This window comes from Megalops cyprinoides, chromosome 7 (assembly GCF_013368585.1).
Source record: "Megalops cyprinoides isolate fMegCyp1 chromosome 7, fMegCyp1.pri, whole genome shotgun sequence".
NCBI classification, from domain to species: Eukaryota; Metazoa; Chordata; class Actinopteri; order Elopiformes; family Megalopidae; genus Megalops; species Megalops cyprinoides.
Window position 1 is genome coordinate 8,084,954 of NC_050589.1, and position 24,716 is coordinate 8,109,669.

A 24,716-nucleotide genomic window follows, 5' to 3' on the forward strand; every position below is an offset into this window, starting at 1 on the left:
TAATGCAACTATAAAATGAAGACCATAAAAAAATGTTAAATAGCCATTTTTTCATTATGTAACATCTATCAGTTGTAGTCCACCACTGGCCAGCAATGTAAGAGTATTCAGGCGTTTCTTCCTAGTCATAAATTCCACTATATTCCTGTGCTCTCTTCAGCTAGCATATAATGCCAAAAAACCTGTCCAGGTCATACATGATAATTGCATATTAATCTTTCAAAGTTTGTCTGTGCCTCTTCCATACCTGTTATTTTGACACAAAAATATCATTGACACTCTTCAAAGAATCTTCAACAGGCTGCCAAGCAGAGTGTGAGCAGAAAAGCATTTGGGGCAGGAATAGAGGCATTTAATAAGTTAAAGGAATCCCACTGGGGCACACTCATGTTATACCCTGGCTAGAGTTATCCACACATATAAATGTTCTTTACAGCTGTCTACTGCAGACCACATTAGTTACAGTGCTTACAGCTTGCTATTTATTTTTTTTTCCACTGTTGCATATAATACACAGGGTTCATACACTTGTCCTAGACACATTCAAAAGGCAGCAATACTCAAAACAGCCACACACTTATCAGCTGTTTAGTACCTTCTGCTTCATCATTTCACTAATATTTTTACTGCATCAAGCTTTCACGTGTCTGATTTTTCATTGCAGTAAGTTTTTTTTTTTTTGTTATTGCTTTACATTATCAGGTTTTAATTTCTCTGATTTCTCTCAAGCAGTGCCATGTCCACACTTAATCAGCATTGTTTTGCAAAAGCTTTAAGGCTATTTCAAATTAAAATAGTGTGGTACTCAGCAGAGTATGCATTAGCCATCTATAGCTGTGGCAGTCCTAAAATATGATCATAATCATTCTTTGTCGAAACACTATTCTTTTCGGCCATTTCATTCAAAACCGCAACCACTAACTTTTTCAGTTATCCTGTTGAAAGACAAAAAAACAAAATACAGGGCAAATAAATATTTCCTGTTCCACCAAAAGGTGAAGCTGAAAGAACATGTAACAACCAATAATATTTAGCTCTACAAAGTACCAAAATATTCAATATCTGATATTTAAAATATCAGCATTTTTAGGCAAACCTTTACATTTGTAAGCAATCATAAAATGGTCTTGGCATTTGGAAAATAAAAACCCCAATCTCACAGTGCACGTAAGGGTTAAATCTGATTTGAATGAGTACCTATGGCAACTACGACTGAAAGTTACATTCTCCACTGTCAGCATGGCCACCCTGCTTAGATTATCAGGAGATTTTTATGGTAAAAAATCTTCAGAGGAACGGTAGTAAGCACACAACGTGCTGGCCGAGCAGCAAAGAGCCATACACCACACTCCAACACTTAATTAAAGCCTGAACTGCGTTCCCTCATGGCTACTGCACTCAACACACAACATCCCCAGAAACAGATGCCATCCTGAAGGGACAGTGACAGCAGCATACATTAACGGGAATTCCAGGATGATGTCACTTGCATAAATATTTCGCTCGTCACACATTTTTTTCCCCCACCCCAAACCGTCAATTTTCACTTCGTGAACCGTTCCCAGTTCACACCCATGTGGCAAGACAAATTATGAGCCGAATTCTGCCCGAGCAGAATATTTCTGCCTGAAATGAGCATGGAGTGCCCCCCCCCCGCTGATAGTGGTAATTATAAGACAGCTCTGAGACTGCAGGGGAGGCTCCATGTCCCTCCAGGTTCCACCAGCTCTCAGTCAAGCCCCAGTATTCACACTCAGCTCCAGCCATCTGGGAGGTCTCAGAGGAGCACTCTCAGCCCAGGAGTTGGGTGTATTGTACACGCTGTACTAGCTTGGCTGCTGAGCAATCAATGTGCCCTACAAGCCCTTGCCTCAGCCTCTTTCTGCAGATCCTCAGTTCAACAGGATCCACAAGGGGGCGCTGTTCTCCTGTCAACTACAGCTTGGGTTATCGTTCCAACATTACATCCAGACACCATCAGAGTCTGTGCTGGACGAAAAAAAGATGTAACTATCCCATAATGGAACTAAAAAACAGAACACAAAATTAAAGGAAATCGCTCTCACACAGAAATGAACACACACACTCACGAGCATACACACTCATGTACACATCTGTGTACACAGCTGTGCTGTGTATTAGGTGGAAACACTGCTCCCATTTAGAATAAAAAAAAACAAATTAAAAGAAAATAAAAAGTTATGCAAAGTTAAAATACTGTAGTATAACATTTTTAATTCACTTTCTCTCATACGTCCAGAGAAGAGTGCCCTTATTTTGTTAAGAGCACAAGAATGAAGCATGAACCAAAACCCAATACAGTCTTGAAGTCCAGAGCAAGTAAACAAGTTCTTTCACTTGAGTGTCTCTTCTCCATGTGCTAAGCAGATTTTAGTATGTGTATGTATGCATGTGTGTGTCCGTGTGTGTGTATGTGTGTGTGTGTGTGTGTGTGTGTGTGTGTGTGTGTGTGTCCTATACAGTACCTATATTAATCCAGAGTCCATAAGTATCCTGCCTCCTTCAGAAAAAAATAAAGGGAAAATACAGAGGAATAAAAAAAATGGTGGCTGAGGAGGAAGCCAGCAGCTTAAACAGTCCAGGCAGTAAACAGTCATTCTTCTGCAGTCCTTCATAGCAGTGGCTAGCCCTGGCACAGAGAACATTAATGACCTAAAACTTGCAGGGGGGCTGGACCTATGAACTATCTCTACACTGCATGTATGGTGAGGCACAGAGGTCTGGTGAGGCATCCGTGGGCTAACAGCAAGCACACAGAATGAGCAGCTAGAGGATGCAGAGTTCAGCATGAAAGCAGTAGAGTTTGCAGACTTGGGCTAAACGAGCAAATTATCCAAATTTTTCCAAATCCAAACATTCTGTTTTCATGCATCAAGACAGTAGTGTGGTATGTGCGCAATATGCCGGTGGGGGTGTTCCTTCAGGTTGGAAAAATATCGATTTAATATCCAGCAGCAAACGGAACTGGCTGTGTTTGAACTTCCAGGCCGCGGGGGATGCTGCTCTGGGGGAGGTCTCTGAAGTGGGGGAGGGGCTGCACAGACTGTTGATTGAGTAGGATGCAGTCTTCTACCCACAGCTCCAGTTTGAGGAGGGGGGGGGACAAAAAAAAAAAAGATTGCAGCTGTGCTCAACAAACCGCACGGGGTGAAACCGAGTCGTCCGACCCCAAAGAACCCGAACAGACAGTCCCAAAGCTCCCCCCGGCATCCCGGAACTACGTCACCGCAGCCACGCCCTTAAAGAGTAAAAGCAGTCCTGGCGTCCCGGCTCTCCTGGCGGGACAGTCACACACAGACCTATTTATAGAGCGATAGTGTTAACGATCCATGAGGCCGGCCCCGCGCCCGCTCAGCACCAGGGCTCCCGCTGCGACCGGCCCCGATGCAGGCTGTCGCTGCGCTGCCAGGCGCTCCTCATCAGGGCCAGGGCCTCGCCGCAGCGCTTCTGCACACAGGGGTCCGACACGCCCTTCTGCGGGAGACACACCTGAGGGACGCGGCACCAGGAGAGACAGCCGGGAGAGGAGGGGGGGACCGGGAGGGAGGGAGAGAGACAGCCGAGAGAGGAGGAGGACCAGGAGAGAGCGAGAGAGACAGCCGGGAGAGGAGGGGGGACCGGGAGGGAGGGAGAGAGACAGCCGGGAGAGGAGGGGGAATGGGAGAGAGGGAGAGAGACAGCCGGGAGAGGAGGGGGGACCGGGAGGGAGGGAGAGAGACAGCCGGGAGAGGAGGGGGACCAGGAGAGAGCGAGAGAGACAGCCGGGAGAGGAGGGGGAATGGGAGAGGGGAATAGGAAGCAGAGAGAGGGAGTGAGAGAGAGAGAATAGGAGGAAAAGGAGAGAAGGAGAAAGACAGAAGAGGCAAGAGAGTGAGGAAAAAAAGGGAAAGGAAGCAGAGAGTTGGAGAAACAGAGAGAGTAACAGGGAACAGAGACAGGGAGACAGAGAAGAATAGGAAACAGAGAGGAAGAGAGAAGGGAACAGAAAAAAGAAAGAAGGAGAGAGGAACAGGAAATAAGAAGGGTGAAGGGGGATGGATGATGGATGATGGATAGCAAAGAGAAGTGGAAATGAGGAAAAGATGGAGAGAGAGGATACAGGGAAAAGAGAGAGAAAGAGAATTACGTTTACTGGTATAACACTGTTGAAACAGCAAAAAAAGTCTAGGAAAGATTCCAGAAAACAATTACTGAGACAGCTCTCTCAATACACGTCTTGGATTGCACCCCCCCCCTCCTCTCACCTGAAAAATGTTCTTCCACGCTCTCTCCAGCGCAGCCAGCAGCCGGTCTCTCTCCTCGCAGCTGCTGAAATACAGCACCCAGGGGGGCAAGAACTGAGCACGGTCCTCAGCAAACTCCTGCAGAGAGAGAGAGAGAGAGAGAGAGAGAGAGAGAGAGAGCGAGAGCGAGAGCGAGAGAGAGAGCGAGAGAGAGAGGGGGGGGAGAGAGAGAGAGAAACAGGCTGAAACATTAGCGCTTCCCATTGCAAACGTTAACACTCATCACAGCAAACAATCACAGACACAACAGCGCAACCCACAGCGGGCTGCCACGGCAGCGGCCGAAAATGAAAGCTGGTGAGAAAGCGAGGGAAGTGTTCTCACAATGACGCAGTATTCCTTCTCCCGCTCCACGCGGACGGCAGTGACGTCGCAGAGCTCCGCCCCTCCCAGCGAGCGAAAGAAGCTCGTCTGGCAGTCCTGATGACACGTCAGCAGCTGTCTGTCCGTCACCACCAGGCAGCAGGGGATGCACGGCGTGGGGGCCGCCCCCTGCGGGATCACCTGGGAGACAGCGGGAGAATGTGATTGGGTGATTCATCCAGACAGGGCCTGGGCTCAGGCTTACACCCAGGTATGTTCAAAGTCACTCCTACAACAGCTCTTTCAGATGAATTACAAGGCTTTAAAGATGGTGTACATCTATAACTTAACCTGGAAAGTAAAAGATGACTCTTTCTTTCATCACATCCTGCTACGGTCACCTATAAATTCCCTCAATTTCATCTATTACGGTTCATCCTGCAGAGAATAGGTCCCATCAGTCAGGTCCATTTTTATTGATTTGCAGCTGGAGGTACCTCAACAAATCTTTTATATGTTTGGCACAACTTTCTCGGACATCTGTCATCGCTAAAAAGAGAGCGAGAGGAGACAGCAGATTTGGTGACAAGAAACTGCACGCTTTTTGGTCTTATTCTGGAGGAATGCCCTTCTGGTAAAAGTGTGACCAAGTGTTAATATACTCAATTGATTAATTATTACTCATGGTAGTTGCTATTCTCTCTCATTTTCAACATTCGCACCTTATCTATACAGAAATATATATCTTGACATTTTACAGAACAGACACGGTTCAGTGTTCTGTAATTCTGTTTTACTGTGATCTTGAGGATGTTGAGGGAGTTCTGTTGTGAGGGTTCTGTTGTGAGAGTGATTGGTATGTTGCTGTAAGTTCCGCAGTTCTGGTTCAGTGGACACAGTGTGGTGGTGTACTTTTTATAGTTGTGCTTCAGTGCACAAGATTTGTGGTGTTACGCAATGTGTCGCCATGATTTTTAGTATCTTTTTAATGTCCCTCCCTGGAGCAGTGTTTTGGAGAGGCGCAGATATACAGTCCCGTGACCCTGCTGGAGTGTGTCAGCGGGTGGCCTCACCCCTTTAGAGACCGACTGGCACAGAAGCTGCATCCAGTCGGCCATGTCCTGCTCGTTCTCCGCACTCAGCTCCAGAGGGGGGCGGTCGGTCAGGATCACCTGGAAGGCATGCGGCCGCTCCGAGGAGTTGGACCTCCGACACCCTCCACAATGCTCCCCCCTGCAGACAGAGGCAGAGAGGGGGGTGAGAGAGGGGGAGACAGAGTGACAGAGAGGAAAAGGCTCAGAGAGAAGGAAAAGGAGGCACAGAGAGGGAAGGAGACAGAGGGAGAGGGAGGGCGAAGGAGACACAGAGATGTGTCGCATCCACTTTCAGACACAGACCATAGTGCAAATACATTCAGAACACACAGAAACAGATGCACATACATCAGTGCATGCAGGAGAATCCAGTGTGTGGAGAGGGAGAGTCTGACTCTTACCCCATAGTGATAGACAGCAACGGCGTCACATCTGTCCTCTCTGGGTACTGATACAGAATTCCATTGCTGTGCAGACGTGTAAAGAGCACATTGGTTTGAGGTCTGACATCTTGCATGGAAATAACTTTGTAAATATGCCGAAGTGCATGCAAGACAGCCATATCCCATTTTAATGCCGTTTACAGTACTGTATTTCAATGATTATCAATGAGAATTTTCATTCAGTTCCTAGTGAAATGCACACCAGGAATCCTGAATCTTAATTCCTGAATTTGGAAATGGCAGAACCACAAGTGAGGCAGGACCATCATCGTCGTCTTTGGCTCATGTCGAAGTAACTGCTAAATCAGATGCTTAATCAAGAGATGATACTAGATGGTAGCAATGCAGTACGATTTTTTTCCCCCGCATTAAATTGAGAGACGTATTCACCTGCATTTAACTGGTCATTAGATGATAAAAACCTAATACCAGCTCCATATACCTATGGTATACCCAATGCATATTTCATGTTCTGCATACAAATTGTTGTCCTTGAAGTATTGCATCGTTTTCAGTTTTGTATGCTTAATAATCTATTTACTTCTAGAATACTACGAAACACAACTTAATAATAATGTCTAATACTAACTCTAAGGACTATAAAAGAAAACTACAGACAATGAACACAGGAAGGAATGCAGAATCCTGGGATATCCGTCTCATACCTCAGCACCAGGTAGCAGCTCTTCCATAGCTCCTTGCCCAGGTATGTGGTCCCCGCTCGGTAGAACATCGGCCCCTCTTTGGTGCTGCCGGAGTCCAAGGGGCTGCTCAACGTGGCGTGGGGGGACACGGAGACATCCATGGGGTCCTCCCAGTGAACCAGTGAGTAGAGCTGGATGCACACCTCTGACACCTGCACAGAACAGAAGCAACATCATTATGCTGATGGCTACAACTGTTCCTGCAATGGTTAACAGAGAGTTCATTTGCTAGACACACTTATTTAGAAACACGTATTCAGAGGGGGTGAAAGTGTAGCGTAGTGGTAAGGAGCACTGCTCCTCCCTACTGGGGTACTGCTGCTGTACTCTTGGGCAAGGTTTGGGCAATCCAGAATTGCCTAAGTAAATATCTAGCTGTATAAAAGAATACCAGGTAAAAATTGTCACTAATGTAAGTCACTCTGGATAAGAGCATCCGCTAAGTGACAAAAATGTAATGTAATGTAGCTTCCAGTTTCATCATGATAAAGTACATTAAATACATATTTAAAATCAACAAGAACAAAAAGAACATGAGTATCTTCAGCACTGCCTGCAGCACTGAGGAACTGAGCATCAAGAGGATGAACTGTACAGAAATAACAAGAAGCTCTATGTTTATACATAAAGCATAATTATAATTATATGACTACCCCTAAGAGCAACACACCTACATCATACTAATATGCCTATGGCTGTCAGCCAATTATGAAACTTTACATGCTTTAAAAACAAACATGATATACATTTCGAATAAACAAACAAAGCAAGCAGTTTTATCTTTTATCTACATACAATTTTTTTCATCTACACACAAAATTACACTGATTTCCCATAATTAATAGAAATCATTCCATCAAAAATAAATTAGCCATGTCGTTTGTTACTTATGAAACAGTCAATACGCTTTGTCTCATGCAGGTGATTGACCCAGTACCCCTGTACCAAATGAGATGATGAATAGGTTAACAGTCTGGAAACGGAGTCCTCTTCACCATTTCATGTGGCGCCTCCCAAATTCGAGAGAGCGCCCCCCCGGCACTGATCACCTGATTGTTAGCTCTCTGTCTCATACCTCACAGTGCGACTCCTGGGAGACAAACTTGGTGAGTGCCAGCTTTTCCATGGTGGCGTCGGTCAGGACAGAGGGGTACGGGGGCTCCCGGCAACCCTTTATCATGGCTGATCTCAGAGCAGCCAGAAACCAGCTGAGAGAAAGAAGAGGGACAGAGAAAAACAAATGAAGAGACAGACACACTTCCTGTTTCCTGCTCAAAATATTTAAAAAAAATCTGTGACAAATTTCTCCCACAATTCAGAAACATCAACCTTTAGCCTCCCATCCAAACAATCCCTACCCAAATGGATTAAAACAAAGGAAAAAAAACGATAAATTGCTGTTTTTTTACACTGATGGTCACCAGTTTAACTAAACTAACTTGTGTGGCTTTAATTTGTTCATCGCCATGCCTATAAAGCTGCATTTGTAAATGAATGCATTAGAACGAATGTAATGTAATGTAATGTAATGTAATGTAATGAAAACAAGGCTGCACAAAGCAGAGCAGGGGCTGCACTCACTCGGTCAGCGATGAGTCGGCAGTGTCCAGTAGGAACTGCCTCCTCCTGTTGGTGCACACCAGCGTGACCGTCTGCTTGTCCAAACCCACCTAAGGGAAGCAAGCAGCAGCAAGCTTAGACAGCAGGAGCAGCAGCACTGGATCTGACAGTCATTCTGCCAGCAAGCGTACTGCATGCTCCGATAATGGGATTTCGTAATGCAAATAACGATGCTGTGGGCCGCTTCAAAAGGTCTGGGTAACTAACAGCGTGTGTTTATGGTCCTCTTTGCCCACATACACTGCAATGATCAATCTGGGTACAACAGGGATCATAAGCAGGTCTTTGACACTTGTAGATATGACACAGGAGTAGAAATGGTTGTATTTGCATACAGACATGCAGTGTAAAACATCAAAAGTGTATTATAGTTCTATTCAACACACGCAACATATCTGACATTAACTCCAGGACAGCCTGTCCACTGCTGGATATAAGCACTGGGACATGGCTTGAGGTTAATATCTTCATTCAGACATTGTTTCTGATTCAGATATTCTGTTGCCATGGTGTTCAGTGATCCATGTAAGCTTACTCCCGTTTCCTTAACAAATGCCATGTGCGCATAATCAGAAAAATCACTTTAGGTATTGAGCCAGATATTTGACATTTCTTCCCTGTGACTAAATAATGGAAAAGCTGCATGTGTCTGTAAAGCTTTACTGTCCAACAGCACTGCTAACAGAAAAAGTGCACACCCTGCGCTCTCTTAAACGCACAGACCCACACGCACACAAGCGCTCAGTCACTCACTCACGCACTCACAGACACATTAACTCTCACACAGACACACACACTCACTCAATCACTCTCACACAAACATAAACACACACACCCACACGCACACAAGCGCTCACGCACTCGCTCACGCACTCACAGACACATTAACTCTCACACAGACACACACACTCACTCAATCACTCTCACACAAACATAAACACACACACACACACACACACACACACACACACACACAGACACACACACACACACTCTCTCTCTAACTCACGGAAATGTAGTCCAGTTCATTGTAGGACACTGCCTCCTCTACTGTGTAGGGCTTCTCAGCTGCCCCTGGGAAAGGAAACACACAAAAACATAGCCTCACACTGGGTTCCCCCTAAATCCACACACTCACCGGCGTGGCACCAAGAGCCGTGCTGCAAGGCAACAAATACAGCGCTGACGTTGCTCAATAATAACCACGACGCATGCACAAATCAATTATAATCAACTTTTTCAACCATCTGTGCGGTACAGGGGGTTAAGGAGTATATCTTGCAGCCAGAAGGATGTCTGAATTAATGTAGGGCACTGCAGCTGTACCCTTGAGCTTGACGCTCAACCTGAACTGCATCAGTATATATTCAGCTCTATAAATAGTTAATTGCTAAAATGCAATATGTAAAGGCTGGCATGTTGGGGCGGACTGCAGAGAAACTGAGCTCTCGTACTACTGGAATGAAGCAATAGCCCTATACTGTATACACGGGCGCATTAAAACTCAATGAATTTTGGCATCATTTTGAGCATCCTCAAACCAGCACGGTACAATCTACCTGTACCTGTGTTCAGTGAGAATGAGGCATTGCATACATAAAATACATGCAATTACATGAAAGCCGTATGTAATTAGATCCTTATGTGGTCTCACCAAGGTGGCAAAGCTAACAAGTGAACACTGTGTGCCTTGGCCTTAACACAATATATTCAATGAGAAAGATTATCCCTGCGCACAACCACATCTGGCCGTAATAGGGCCCAATTAGCTACAATTAACACTTAATCAGTTAACGTTTAACACAACGTTTAACGTTTAACCTGCTCACACTACATACATGGCACTTTGTGTAGCTCAGGTGAGCTCACCTTTACGCAGCAGGTAGATGTAGCAGTCTGTCAGCAGCAGGTAGAGAGGCTGCAGGTCACCCTCCATGTGGCCAGTACTCATTCTCACCATCTGCAAGGTGACTCACAGGTTAGAGCTGTGAACCGCACACTACCCGAACCTCAGATGCCGAACTCACGCACACAGCGCAGTAAACCCTCACGTATGTGTGGAAAGCTGAGCAGTTGATACGTTTCAATCCATGAAAATGATAATATTACAGTAATTGGTTTTTTAGCCTGTGTTTGAATTGGAGTAATCTAACAAAAGCTAATTGGAGATGATAAAATTACACATTACCCCCCCCCCGTCACCCTTCCTCTGAGCGTCACATCCTTACCTTGTAGAGCTGCTCCTCATTCTCCCTGAAGACGTGGATCATGAGCAGCAGCAGGTGGTTGTTGTCGACACTGAAACACAGAAGCAGCTGTCAGCACCGCAGAGACCTGCTGCTTCACACGGCGGAGTCAAACTCAATTCAGCCTTCAGCGAGAAACCTGCACTGTATGGCGACTCAAGAATTCCCTAATGACACCGACAAACGCCGGCATGCGTCACCTGAACTCAGCCGGATGGGAGGTGTCCGTCGGACTGGTCTGCTCCTCTTCCTCGTACTCCTCTTCATTTCCTGCCATGGTGGAGCCATTTTCCAGTACCTCCGGCTGTGTTTCTTGCTCCTCTTCCTCGTCGTCCTCCTCCTCTTCCTCTAAGGTGACGGTGGAGTCCTTTCCTTTCGCTGCCTCTCCCTCTCCCTCTCCCTCATCTTCATGGCCACCAGATACAGCCTGCGGCTGGCTATCCCCTGCAGTGTCATGGTGGCCACCACCTGGGGCAGCAGAGTCTGGACTGTGGAGGGCAAAGCGGTAGAAGTCTGCTGGGGCCGGGGGGGCCTGCAGGAAGTTGGGGTCCGGGGCCACAGAGCGGGTCTGGGGTGCCGGGTCAGGCGGCTCGCCTCCCGCGTCCCCCCGAAAGGGCTGCTGCTGGGGGGGTGGAGGGCTGGTTTTGGCCTCAGGAGTGAGGCTCCCCCTCAGGCCGCTGCTTCCTCCCTCCTCCTCTTCCTCTTCCTCCCCGGCCTGCTCCCAGTCCGGCCCGTCCAGAGCCCCATTCAGCCTGTCCATCACCTCCCTCAGCGGCTGCCCCACGCTGTCCATGGAAGTGTCCGTCATCTCCGGGAGCCTCAGCAACCCCTCTGCCTCCTCCTCCCCCTCCTCTGCCTCTTCCTCCTCCTCCCGCTCACCCCTCCTGGCCCTGGAGTCCAGGAACCTCTCCGACCCCCCACACCCTTCTCCGGATACTGGGTCCTTGTCGTGGTCCGGCGGTGACGGGTCCTGGGGTTCCTCCTCCCCCTCGTCCTGGTCTGGGGGGCTTGCATTCTGGCTGCCGCCTGTGGACTCCACCGATCCCTTCCCACGGCGCTTCTTCCCCGGTTTCCTGCGCCGGGCCATCCTGGCAGGGGGAAAACAACAAGGATAAAAAACCACGCACACACATACACACGCACACATGCACGCACAAACATGTGCACACAGACAGTCACAGGCACACACACAAAGACAGACACACACGCATGCACATACGCACGCAGACACAAACACACACTTTGGCTGCCTTCACATCAGAATCAAACCAAATGTCTGTCAGGGTGACGGCAACATGAGGCTTCAAGCGCCTGCATATGAATTTAGATGCTCATCACAGTGTCATTATCTCTACAGTATGGAGTGACCAGTCTTTGTCTCTGAAGTGGTTGGTGCACTCACTGTCAATAATTGCTACAGTATTAAGTCTCTGTGGACAGATATCAGTTTAGAACAATGGATAACTGATTATCACATATTTCAAAATTACATTTCAATGAAATCTGTCACCAAGTATTGACCAGTTTGCTGTGCAGTAAAGTGAACATAAGCTTGGGGTAAAATTATGCTGCTGTGAAGGGCACGGCTTGATTTTGAGATTAATCGGAAGACTCTGCTGACCTTATGACCTCCAGCTCCGTGCTGGTGCTCCCCGTGTCATCTACGGCCGCGGCATCGTGTCGGCAGGCCGTGTGGACGGGGGTGACATCAGCGGAGGTGGCGGTGTCCGAGTCCTCGTTGAAGGGGTTGTGCCGAAACGTGGGGCTTCGCGGAGTGGGGGCCCCCTTCGCTGTGAACCCCCCGGCTCCCACCCCCATCGATACGCTGACCACAGTCGGGGGGTCTGAATTGGAGGAGCGGGGGCCGCTGGCTGGGTCTGTGAGGTCTCCTTCTGTCAGAAGAGGAACAGGAAGTGAGCCGAATCAGACAGACACGCACACACAAACTGACCTCGGTAGAGCGAGGAAGACCCGGCAGAATACAGAATACATGCCCACACAAACATTGACTCCTGAAGAGACCGCACAGGACAGAGACACATACAGCAAGCAGACAGACCAACACTGACTCACATATAGGTGGAGACACACACATGCTCAGAGAGACTGTGGCCTGACAAGTAAAGGACTTTTGAAAGTTATCAGACATTCCTTATTCGACAAACTCTTTACAGCCAGACACGAGACAGTGTGAGTTACATTGGGTTGCATCAGGCTTTGTGGTATGAATTAGTATCAAACTAACAATGTCCCAGGGCTGGACACAGTTGTGCCCTCTTCCATAAAAGAAAATCTTTGGTTAAATAAATACATGACAGTGTATTTTTGAATATCGACCACTGAACTGAGGTGGTTTCAAGGGCATGAATGAACAAGCCACTCTCAAATGTAATGCTAAATGGTAGTGCCAAGAGCTGACCAGACCCAAGCTCTATAATTCCTTCAAATACAAGAAGAGTAATGGAGCACTAGAGCAATAAAAGCAATAATAACTGAAAGGTTGCTTTTTGTAAAAGCCAACGTTATTACAATGTTTGTAGCCTTGGTTTACATTTACTCATTTGCAGAAAAAAAATGCATCCACCAGTATCCCCACAACAGGCAACATCAGGGAATAACTTCCAACCTATTTATATTTATATGGCTGCTTTCTCAATATAAGTGCCATTTTGTCTGGGCAGCTGCCTTGATCATATGACATGAGGAAATATGACTCCTATCATTAAATAATGAAGGCCATCAATCACATAATGTGCTATAATCAAACTCCTCCATCACGTTAAGGCACAATGCACACAAAGTCAAGTTAATAGCATCAAACCAGTATTACATTAAACACATATTTATATTTGTATTAATATTATAATATTAATATTATATTAAACACATCAACTACAAAGAACAAAAACTCATGTTAGCCTATATCTGGCAAAAAATGCATTTTGTTGCTGGTGTCAGTAACATCCAACTTAACTATCAGTAGGCCTTTCCAGGATCCAACTTTTTTTCCCTCCACAGCTTCAACAGATGAAATTGACATGTATTTTGAACGATTAATCTACATTTACTTGCACAAAAAATCTCAATAAATAATGTGGATGAAAATGGACAAAGGAAATCATCACCCTGCCCTGAAGAGCTGAACATTTTTTTTGAAAAACCTAAATGAATGCATTTTTATTTTCTGCTAAAAAGAAACTATACAGCATTCATAAATATTTTTATATTACATGAACACACAATCATTTGAATCACAGATATCCAAAGCATATCTCTTTTCCTCCAAATTTCAAACATTTTACAGCCAGACAGCTAATGCACAAATTACTAACATTCATTACAAACATAGTGGTTAAGTAAATTACCAAACTTGACACTTAGCATATTGGATTAATTATTCTTATTATAATCCCCAAACAAACAGGTTCCAAGAGCTTCTCATAATCCCCTACAAAACAAATATTGAAACAACACACAGATGACCACTAAGCAAACCCTTTGATTCTACCCAAAACTAAAACCATAATTCAGATGCTACATCAACTGTCAACAGAAAAAAGCCATTGTTCATTTCCTCATCTTGACAACAGTAAGTAACATTCATAATCGCAGTGGTTTATCTTTCTCTCTGACACACACACACACACTTACAATCTCATACTGCTTTAGCCGGTTTATGTCACTTCAACCTCCACAAATGCCAAACACACCCTTGGGGAATGCATGGCAGCCATTTTGCACAAGAGCACTGAGAAAACATCAGCTGAAAGAGAGAGGCATGGAGAAGGCTTTTATTCAGCCCATTAAAGCAGGGCTGAATATGTGGTCAGTTTAAGACAGCCTTAACAGGAAGCTGACTGGGACAATGTCAGAGCATCAAGTCAACATCTTATCCAAAGAACCTCACCTCCTACAGCACAGGATCCCCACAAATACACTCAGGCATTTTTACTGTAGTGCACTGTGTGAGCAGACCAGCATCACCACAACCTTTTCCAGAAGGCCTTTAATCCAAGCAATACCCAAGATACTTTTTAGACTTCATCATTTGGTGAGAAAAGGCTTTATGGGTGCAGTGGCTGCTGCTAGGTGATAAGGTGCCGTTGTGTTTTTTTTATCTCTGCCATTACTAACTGGTACTCCTTTTCAGATAAACATAATTGAAATCTTGCCTGCTACATCTTACTCATGTCCGGATGTCTGTCAATATGTGAAAGGTCACCCTTTAGTAATACTCCCCCTTTTTAGGGGCATTGGATTCCAATCATGGCCACCATTTCCATCCTCCCTTCATCTGAAGTCTGTGTTAACCACAAACCCCAAAAGCTGCCCCACCGCACCCCGTCATACCCCACACCCCACCGCACCGCACCCCACCGCACCCCTGGAGGTAGTAAATCACTCGAAGCGTGTTATCTGGCACTGCGTAGTGCCACATGCACAGGGCAGCATGCACTCGGGACACACTATGGAACAGGGGCGCGCGCATGACGCTGCAAGAGCCGTGAGAGAAGGGCGGCTGAGGGGGGGGGAAATAACCGTGTCCCACCTTCCCAGTCTGCACCTGGCACTGACTGCAACACAGGAAAGATGTCACCGAAATCATAATCTAAAAAAGGAGGGATAAGACTCAACATTAGCAGGGAAGGGTGTGACTGGACAGAGGGAGGCTGAGAGACCACATGAACAACAAAAAAAAAAAAGACATGAGATGACATGAGAAACACTGGGAGCATGAGCGTTGGTAGATATATGAATAACAAAACAAAATTTTGTCAGGCAGGCCATGAGTACCACCAGCAGAGTTTTCACACTTTACTTGGTGCCTACACTTTAGTGTGACCTCTAACAAAAGCAAGCTGCAAAACGCTCAGCATTATGCACTGTAAATATCTAAAATGCTGATTAATCTCATTTTTGTGATCAATCAGTGAAGCAAACACCTTTACAGTGTTTAGTCTGACTCCATTCCAGTGTCAGGGAAACTGGCATAACCGATGGGCCACGCCATGTGCACATGCACATGTGTGTTGACAGGCTGCAGTTCCTTACCCTCACTGGAGGGGGCGATGGCGCTGTCGTCCCACTCCAGGTTAGTGGAGGTGAGGGAGGTGAAGGAGTGCAGGGACAGGCTATCCGAGCTGGGCAGCCTCTCTTCAAAGTCCGGCAGGTTGTGAGGTTTGTAGTACTCTGGCATATAAGGTGCAACATCCAGGTAAGGGACATCCTATCCCAAGGGGAGAGAAGGAGGAAAAAAGTTCAAGAGGGAAAAGAGGGAAATGGTTTAGAGGTGTAAAGTGTTGAAAAGGGTCTTAATAAAATACATTTGACCAATAAATTTAAAAAAACTAAAGTCAAAGCAAGTTAATTTGTGAGTATATTAGCACAGAAAAGACGGCATACCAGCTCCAGGTCAAATCGAATAAACTCCAGTCCTGACACCAGAGTGAGAAACAGAGTGAGGTGATCATGGCTGCAGACCAAGGCATTCCTGGAACACATGTGAACGGCTTCCATTTTTATCAATTCCAGAAAACACAGAGATGAGTATAACTCCACAACAAGGTCAACACAGCTCTGTTCCAGATACTCACTTGAAGTAATACTTGTGAAGCAGCCCCTGGTTCTCCTGGAAGAGACGGAGGTAGCTCTCCAGTGAGCTCTCACTCAGCGCCAGGTACAGCCAGGCTCGACCTGTACAACATCCACACAACATACAGAGCAACTAACATTAGCACAATTAACAATTAACATTAGCACTGCTTTGCAGTGAAATTTAGGACATCCTAGAGTCTATCATTTCTCTTGGCACCAACTACAAGATAAAAGGAAATAATGTTCTAAGTATTGTATATTTAACCATTTTATACAGAGTAAAAATTAAAATGTGTTTTGATAATCTAATTGCAATTAAGCACTAGTTAAATGAGAAATTAATTTTGCAAAATGTACTTGCTGGAAGAAATTTTGTCTGTTTGTGCTTGGGCCAGGCAGGAGTTCTGTGTTTTTCCTTTTAAAACAGTCCCACAGTCCATTGCTGCCACATAGCTAGTGCTGGAGTCTGGTGAAGTAGACCATAAAACCAGCTGGGGGAAGTCTGAAATGTTTCTAAACGAAAATGAAAAAGCTCTGTGTTTACAATACTAAGGTATGGGGAAGATATAGCATTCTTCACATTCTTGATACTGAGAAATCTGGCAGTGTAACTACTGCGGATTCTGAATCTGAACAAGTGCAGATTCAGCTTCTGAACAAGTGTGGATTCAGTGAACATTGTTTAAAAAGTAGCCTTCTGCTTATCACTTTAAATTAGCTATTTTTGTAATTGTGTTTTTACTGTTACAAGGTTTTGAGTCCCATGAAATACAGAATTATGGACAAAAAGTAATATGCGAGTATGACGTTATTAAGTATCTAAGGATCTTGCATTTATAACCAAAATAAACAAATGTGTTTACTGACCAAGTTGATATTTTGTGCAACTTCATTCAATAAAATAAGGACTGGTATAAATGGAATGATATGAAGACCATGACAATAACAACTCATAGGCAAGTAAATTTCTAAAAAGCCCCCAACAGCAGTTGAAACAGTGAGTGAGAGACACAAGTAGTGAGAGACACAAGGGTTAAATTAATACAGTGCATGGCAAGTGGTTGAGAAAACAATCTATAGTGTACACATACAGTATAGAGGCAGAGGGCTGCCATTTACAGCCATGCTGGAGAACAGGTGAAGGTTAGGGAGGTGTTTTATGTAAGTAAAAGGGTAAGTGAGTTCAAACGGCTGTTGGAACATGTGGAAAGGAAGGGCTTCCTCGTACTGCGGCCGAGGTTGGTGGCGATGTGCTGGAGCTCCTCGATCTGCCGCACCGCCTCCCTGCGGGTGAAGTGCAGCACCAAGACCCAGTACCCCGAGGAGATATCCTGCAGCCTGAGACACACAACCACAAGGAGGGGAAAAAAAGGACAAAAATAAATCTTAGCTTAGAAAATACTGACCCTGCTAGCATATTTATTTAACCTTTATTTTACCAGGAAGGGAAACCAAGAGCTTATTTCTCATTTACAGAAATGACATGGTGATGCCATTTACAGATGACATGGAGAATTAAGGTTGGTAGAGAGTGCAAGGGATTGCACTGACAATCACCTGTAGGGCCATGGTCAGGAGGCCAGATGAAAAGAGACAATCTGGAAAGCTAAGCAGGACACTGGGGTTAACATACCTGCTCCCTAAATGCCAAGGGATATTTTAAGACTACAGTGAAGCTCTCACACGCAAACACACTCACACACTCATACCCGTAAAGCAGAGCGTGGTCCAGGTGCTCGCACAGGCGTTGCAGGACTCGATCGTGGTTCCGAATCGCCGGCGTTTCATCCTCACAGGCAGCAAAGTAACTCTGTAACTGAGCACACAACACCGTCAGACCGTGCCTGAGACTGACAGCGTTCTCCAGCTTCTCACCTAGATATATCCAGATATACTTACACACAGGTGTCAGACTACCTCATCTGTTCTGCAAAACACACAGATCATCTTAATATCTTAATCTTAGTATCTTAAGAACATCTTAAATCTCACTGTATCTGGCAGCATTAAAAACTGAGTAATTAAATAAAGACTGAAGTAATTAAGAAAAACTGAAAACAGATGTTCTTGATTACTTCTACCTCATACTAAAAGTTAGCTGAATGTAAATAATGAAAGCAAATATTTCAATACTCTCCAAGTAAACTGTCAGACACTGCAGGTCCATTTCATTCACTCAGTTGTGGTCAATGTTTAAGTTGTGTGGAACCCCTCGTTACGGTTTCCCATCATTAGACAGCACACATCTGAAAGGGCATCAGGCCTGACTGGAGCTACAGACTGTAAACTGTGAGTAAGTATCAATACATAGTCTTACAGGGTCATTCTGTGTGAAATCAACACATTCTAACATGACCCTTTCCATCATTACGGTTCAGACTTGCATTTTCCCTTTCAGGGTTATTTATCAAAGAAACTGACAAATATACACATTAACTATATTTTCACACGTAGTTCACTGAAGTTGTTATATTTAGGTATTTAACCTATTTTGGGTATATTTTACCTATCCAGTTTTCCTTCATGAGTTTTTATCTACATATGTTACCAGGAAAACAAGTTCTTCTATAAATTCCTTACAAAATTACAAATTATCAGTACTAAGTACCATCTTTGATTTTTAGGTGGGATACTGCCCTGATGCCAGTACTTCAGTACACCTAATTTCAAAGTGGGACTGGGTTCATAGGTATGGTCCATGACCTGATCAGCGACAGTCTCCTAGTTATCAGTTTCATGCATAACAACCATATCCAATTACCTGGTTTTACCAAAATTTTTTAAAACATACAGCAATACACCATGAAAATTTTAGTATTTAGTATTAGCCCTTGCCACTTCTCTTCAAGGAGATGTATGGTGGTCCTGGGAGACTGGGTAATAGTTCTGGGTTTTCTGAGAATCCCTGAATTCCCACCGTATGCTGCTTTTGCTTGTACATAGCTGTACCAATACTTGTGAGAATGTGTGAGTCATCAATATGGTGGTTGCACCACAACATGCTGAAAGAACTTCTGCTTCTTCTTGCATATGGTTGATGATGTCAGCTATCAGATCTGGCTGTCCTCAGCATGTCCACAGCGTCGGTCGCCAGATTGCTCAGCAATAACAACCCTCCTCCAAGCTGGTAAATGAGGCAACCGTCCAACAGGGACCAGTTGTGTAAAATTCCTCATCCAGACAAAAGTAATCCTGATTTTATTTTCCCTGAGACAAATTTACTTCATCTGCTCACCTGATTCCAGTTTTACTGAAAACAAAAGCACCGGACATCGGGATCAGGGAAGATCAAGACAGTGAATCCTTGAGAACAAGGATTTTCTATTTAAGATGCAGGTGGATGATGCTTATTCCTTCTAAGGGAGTGTTTTTGAAACAAGTCAGTGGAACATGCAACGTAAGTGATTAGCAGGGCCACATCTAAACAGAAAAGTACAACCTACTGAAAATCTTTTTTTTCCTGACTCAGGAGTCCCTGTTTTAGAGAAGCCTGTGTTTTAGAAACACAGCATGGCTTTTCTTATGACAAGCTACACCCTAACTCTTAACACTTTTAACACCGCCCATTCTAAAATAAGATGCACAACACAGCACATTAACAGTGGTTTGAAAAGACGTTTGAAAAGAGTATTTCAATTACTTTTGATTGGCATTCCCATAAACACGCAACATCATTATCGTACACAACGTGATACACAATAGTGCTATGTTACACCACAGATTCTTTACATATTGACCAGAGGGTCAGCTTGGTGTGAGTCACACTGAAAAGTCTTTATCTGCCATTGTTGAGGCTACAAGTTTTCTGATTTGCTGGGTCATTATGAACATCGTAGATTGGGGGTGGGGGGGGGTGCTCATGCAGATAGCATGAGAACATCCTGTTTCCCATCAAAACATACTGTAACCTATGTAAGTCGCTTTGGATAAAAGCGTCTGCTAAATGAATAAATGTAAATGCAAATCACTGCATATGGATAGGAGAAGGAACACTGGCGTGGAATATCCGGTAATGATAGAACATCGTGATCAAAATTGATGTGATCAAAATTAAATGTGAAAGTAATTGATGTTTCTGTAACTGAAAATGACTGAAATAATTAAATGGCTGAATCCAAATCCAGATCAAAGTTATCCTGATCCTACTTTAGTGTTGAGAAGTGCTAAATTGCACGATTTTGACATTTAATCCAGATCGAGCACAGAAATCCAACCTCCAAAGTTTTGAAATACCTGCCAAAAGTGTCTCACACTAAAAAGCCTCAGTGGCACAGTTCCACTTGAACATGCAGGAGTGTAAACATCCAACGTGAAGCCAGGGGCAGGACTGCTTCTCCAGCAAGAGTCAACAATCCATGGGCGTGGTGGAGGGGCACTAACTGTTACATTGTCTTGACTGCTTCCTCCTCCTATCACTGAATGGCTGCTGTCTTCCTTACTTGCTGTGACTCTGAGCTGTTCCGATTGGAAGGCCTGCAGCTCTGTTCCGAGACGTTCCGCTGCCAGTGTCTGGTGGATGATGTCATAAAGTGGGTGGGCTGGCAGCCTGGGTGTGCACTGCTGTGCCGGGAGGTGCGGCAGGATATCAGCCACTTAACCACCAACCAGGCACTCAGACAAAACACTACAGAGCTTAATTACATTTACCGAGCCAATTAAAATATGTTGATCGGTTTATGCTTGAACAGATGGCACCATCACCATCGTGTTTCTGTGTGTCCAGACACTGAAGCTTTGGGCACAATATGTGTTTACTGACAACACGATACTTTTGTATTTACATCCATAAGCAGCGTGGTGCACTTCCATCAGTGCTAGACAGGTCTGAGGCAGCCGACACAAATCTGTGGGGTCTTGCACAGAGTTAGCCTGGTCTGACACTATTGCTCATTTAAATTGAATGGATACACTTATGTTTTATAGTGACGGAAGTCGCTCTGGATAAGAGCATCTGTTAAATGTACTGTAATGTAAAGTAATCAGAGGGACACAAGGCCCACCACTTCCAATCTCACAAACCTGGTCTGGACAGATGGAAATCTAACCACATCCAAACAGACACCAGTTCACCACAGATGCAAGTCGAGGCAATGATATTTCTCTGTGGTACACTTCCATTCGCAATCGTGTTGTGTATTGTGTGACAGTGCAGGTATAGTTTTGTTGTCAGTCAGACAATATGGATTATTATTTGCCTGTATTTGCATTCTTGTATGTTGCATACATCACCTGCAGTCATCCTGGGATTGAGTGTATAAGACCTTAAAAGAAGATCTTTAAAAGCTACTATTGCAGTAATTCTCCATTTATCTTCATTATGACAAGAAAGTATTGCCCGTGACAGACCAAACATGTACACTAAACTCTCAGGACTCAGGGAACCAAAGCTGTTAACGTTCTGCAAACAAAGCCCACCACATGGTCCATGTGTATGTGTATCTGTGCGTTTCCTATGAGTCAACCTGTTGGAGGCATGAGTGACCTAATCCTAATTCCAACCGCCTGACAGTCATGTGACCAAGAAGGTCAGATGGCTCCGAAATACCAAATACAAAAAAGCAGAAGCAGACACTAGCAGTGACTGGCGGTGATGGAGAAAGAAACTGAGGCTTGCAATGAATCATAGTGAAAATGCCTGTCAAACAGACAAGACAGACTTTAAGGGAAAAGAGAAGCCGAGGGACAGAAGGGCAGGTAAAAAGTAAGAGAGAAAACTTCACACAACTACGAAATTAACAGTTACATGAAGAAAAGGGAATTTTTCACACATGTGAAAAAGGTGATATTGTGACATAACATTACTGGCAACCCCAGAGTGTGCAGAGAAAATATGTGGACATGTTTTCAGAGGAACTTAATAATCAATGAAAGAACATAGCAGAGGCATGCGAGGTGCATGCTGTTGAACAGCCAGCACTCCCCATTTTCGCACTGCGGAGAGTAGGTGGTATTTATGGTATATATGTCATGGATTTTACGCCTGGAAGATAACTGGCTATGTCAGAATTTGCATGTTAGAACGCAGCTATAGCTCCTACGTTTCACCCTAAAATTGAGGTTTGAGGAATCGGTTTCATTCTTCATCTAGACAGGCAAATAGTATCTCAGCACAGCAGACCAAAACACGTTGTCAGGCAGCTACATACTGCTGGCATAACAAAGAAACCATGCTCTGGTAACCTCCAAAATGACTAATACAATTTTGACGATATTGTTCAAGCAAATAACGCTTTTCATTCGCTTTCGTGTTGTGCATTAGTTGTTGTGTAGTTATACAGTTGTAGAAAGAATGCCACACTAAATAAAACAAGACACGAATCTTCAATGGACTCTGCTTTGTTGATACAAATCCAAATTTAGAAAACTAACGCTATTGTTTTTTTTCCCCAATTACTTCTTTCAAGAGGGCCTCCCTCCTTCCACCCCTCTGTCCAAAATGCATGCATAGGCCAATTCCAACGCCCCGGTCTCTGTTAGGGTTATCGTCCGTTTAAAGCGCCTGTTTGAACGGAGCCCGAATAGTGAGAACTTACCTTCTTGACAGACAGGGAAATGTTTTCCAGTATTCTGTCCTTGACTTTGAGTTGATCCATCCTTCGGAGTCTCCTAGGCCGCCTGCGGATGTCAGATGGTCTCCGGTATGGTGGGTGAGCGCTGTTGTCCACTATTCCCAAACCTGTCCCGGGCAGACGCGTCCGCCCGTGTGCCCCGAGTTAGCTCGCCGCTCCGTTTCTCTTCTGAGAACTGACGTTTACGGTCTTTGTACCGTTACCGACAACTACCGAAATCCCAAACAACAGAGCTAATCAATCAAATCAAGCTACAATTCCGCAACATGTTCCACATCTAAAACCAAGTGAAGAAAGGTAAACTAGTGCTTCAAGTGGAAGGGATGTCATTCGCAAAAAAAAGGATGAAATACGCTACCAATCTTGCTCTCAATCTCTACTCCAGCTAGCTAACGTTAGCCAGAATGTTAGCTGTACAGCTAACTGGTTAAATTATTGTCTTTTTTCTAGCAAGCCCATTCGAACATTGACATATTTAGTTTCCAAGCTGTAGGTTAAGTAGTCTAGCTAGCTAGCTACCCAGCGACATAATTAACCACCCCCATGCCCTCGCTGTAACTATTTGTGCCGGGTGGCTTTGAAATTGTCCGTTTGCCTGACTTGCTTGCCTTATCAATATGCTGCTGCTAGCCAGCCTAGCTAGGTATGATACCTACCTCACTTCTCGCATTGTAGTGAACCTGTGGTTACAGCCTATGCCCTTGCTCTGGGTGATCGGACTTAACTTGGTAGTTATTTACACTATAATTTTCGCTAACAATGACTTCCAGAGAAACATCTGCAATCTTTGCTTGAAAAGGCATCTCCAAAAGTGCATTTCATGCAAGACATCTCGGGTTGCTCAAAAACCACACGTTCAAGGCAAGACGGGTAGCAAGCTAGCTAACTATCCGTTTTACTGCCTTGTCGCCCTAACGATGCAAACAAGGTAACCACAACCTACTCCTGCACTGCAGGTCAATCGATAGGTACTACGTACGGGCATCCTCAGCGGTAACTGTACACGGTCCCCACAGACAGTCGGGTCGCATCGACAGTGGATTTTCCCTGACCAGCAGGACAGCTGCTGTTATAACTCGTATAAGGAAAAACTACAGACTGTTTCAGATGTGCCAGCAGTCACAACAACTAACTCGTGACAGCGGAACGGAAGTGACATCATTCTTCCGAAAAGACCGAGCCAGCTGGTGGTGCTGTATCATTGGAATGCGGACGCCTTCCTCGTGCTCCGCAATCCGCATACCCAGGACCAGACCAGGCTGAGAATATAATCTTATCACAAACTCAATGCACTCACGAAATCATGTGTGAAGAAAAAAAAACACACACACACATCCGTTATATTCATCCCAAAATTATATGCACACACGGACATTTAAAAGTATTCCATATTCCATATTCATGCAATCATTCACTTCACCCCAAGGTTCAAAGCCTGCCCTCTCAATCAAATTTTAATACTTGATGTTGCATGCATATCCATGAATCTATTAAGAGTATTTCTGCATTGAATCGAGGTGTTGAGTGTTGCATCGGCCTACAAAATAACCACCTCATCATCACATATGACTGTTGCATCTGCTGCATTCTGCTTTCTCTTCTGCGCTTTTCAATGATTCCTAAAAGAAAAGGAAATGGTTTGGAAAAAAAAAGAGAATTTCGCAATACGACAGATTCTCAACAGCCACATCTAACCACCACGGAAAATGGGCTGGCCACAGCAGCAACAAGTAAGGTAATTTCACAGGTAGGTACATTTTTTAGTTTAATTCTGTTTTTCAATAATGTCACATTACACTATAAAAAAAGCTGTCAATTCATAACGCGATGGACAGTTT

The 24,716-nt window shown here is 44.7% G+C and overlaps 1 protein-coding gene across 4 annotated transcripts; it reads right to left on the minus strand.

Moving 5' to 3' along the window:
* Window positions 1-1,133: 1,133 nt before the first annotated feature.
* plekhm2 (pleckstrin homology domain containing, family M (with RUN domain) member 2) lies at window positions 1,134-24,008 on the minus strand. 4 transcript variants are annotated; one of them, XM_036533522.1, is made up of 21 exons: window positions 23,858-24,008; window positions 22,843-23,087; window positions 18,019-18,125; window positions 17,538-17,647; window positions 16,309-16,408; window positions 16,118-16,205; window positions 15,767-15,941; window positions 15,264-15,323; window positions 12,336-12,606; window positions 10,915-11,802; window positions 10,697-10,766; window positions 10,338-10,428; window positions 9,478-9,542; window positions 8,430-8,518; window positions 7,924-8,056; window positions 6,810-7,000; window positions 6,103-6,168; window positions 5,681-5,840; window positions 4,629-4,808; window positions 4,266-4,382; window positions 1,134-3,510 (listed from the first exon to the last, which is right to left on the minus strand). In XM_036533522.1, the coding sequence occupies exons 2-21, from the start codon at window positions 22,900-22,902 to the stop codon at window positions 3,373-3,375; spliced, it is 3,159 nt and encodes a 1,052-aa protein (XP_036389415.1). In that variant the 5' UTR covers window positions 22,903-23,087; window positions 23,858-24,008; the 3' UTR covers window positions 1,134-3,372. The 4 variants fall into 4 exon arrangements, with proteins under 4 accessions (XP_036389415.1, XP_036389416.1, XP_036389414.1 ...); XM_036533523.1 differs by lacking the exon at window positions 23,858-24,008 and having other exon boundaries at window positions 12,336-12,603; window positions 22,843-23,262; XM_036533521.1 differs by lacking the exon at window positions 23,858-24,008 and having other exon boundaries at window positions 22,843-23,262.
* Window positions 24,009-24,716: the final 708 nt, after the last annotated feature.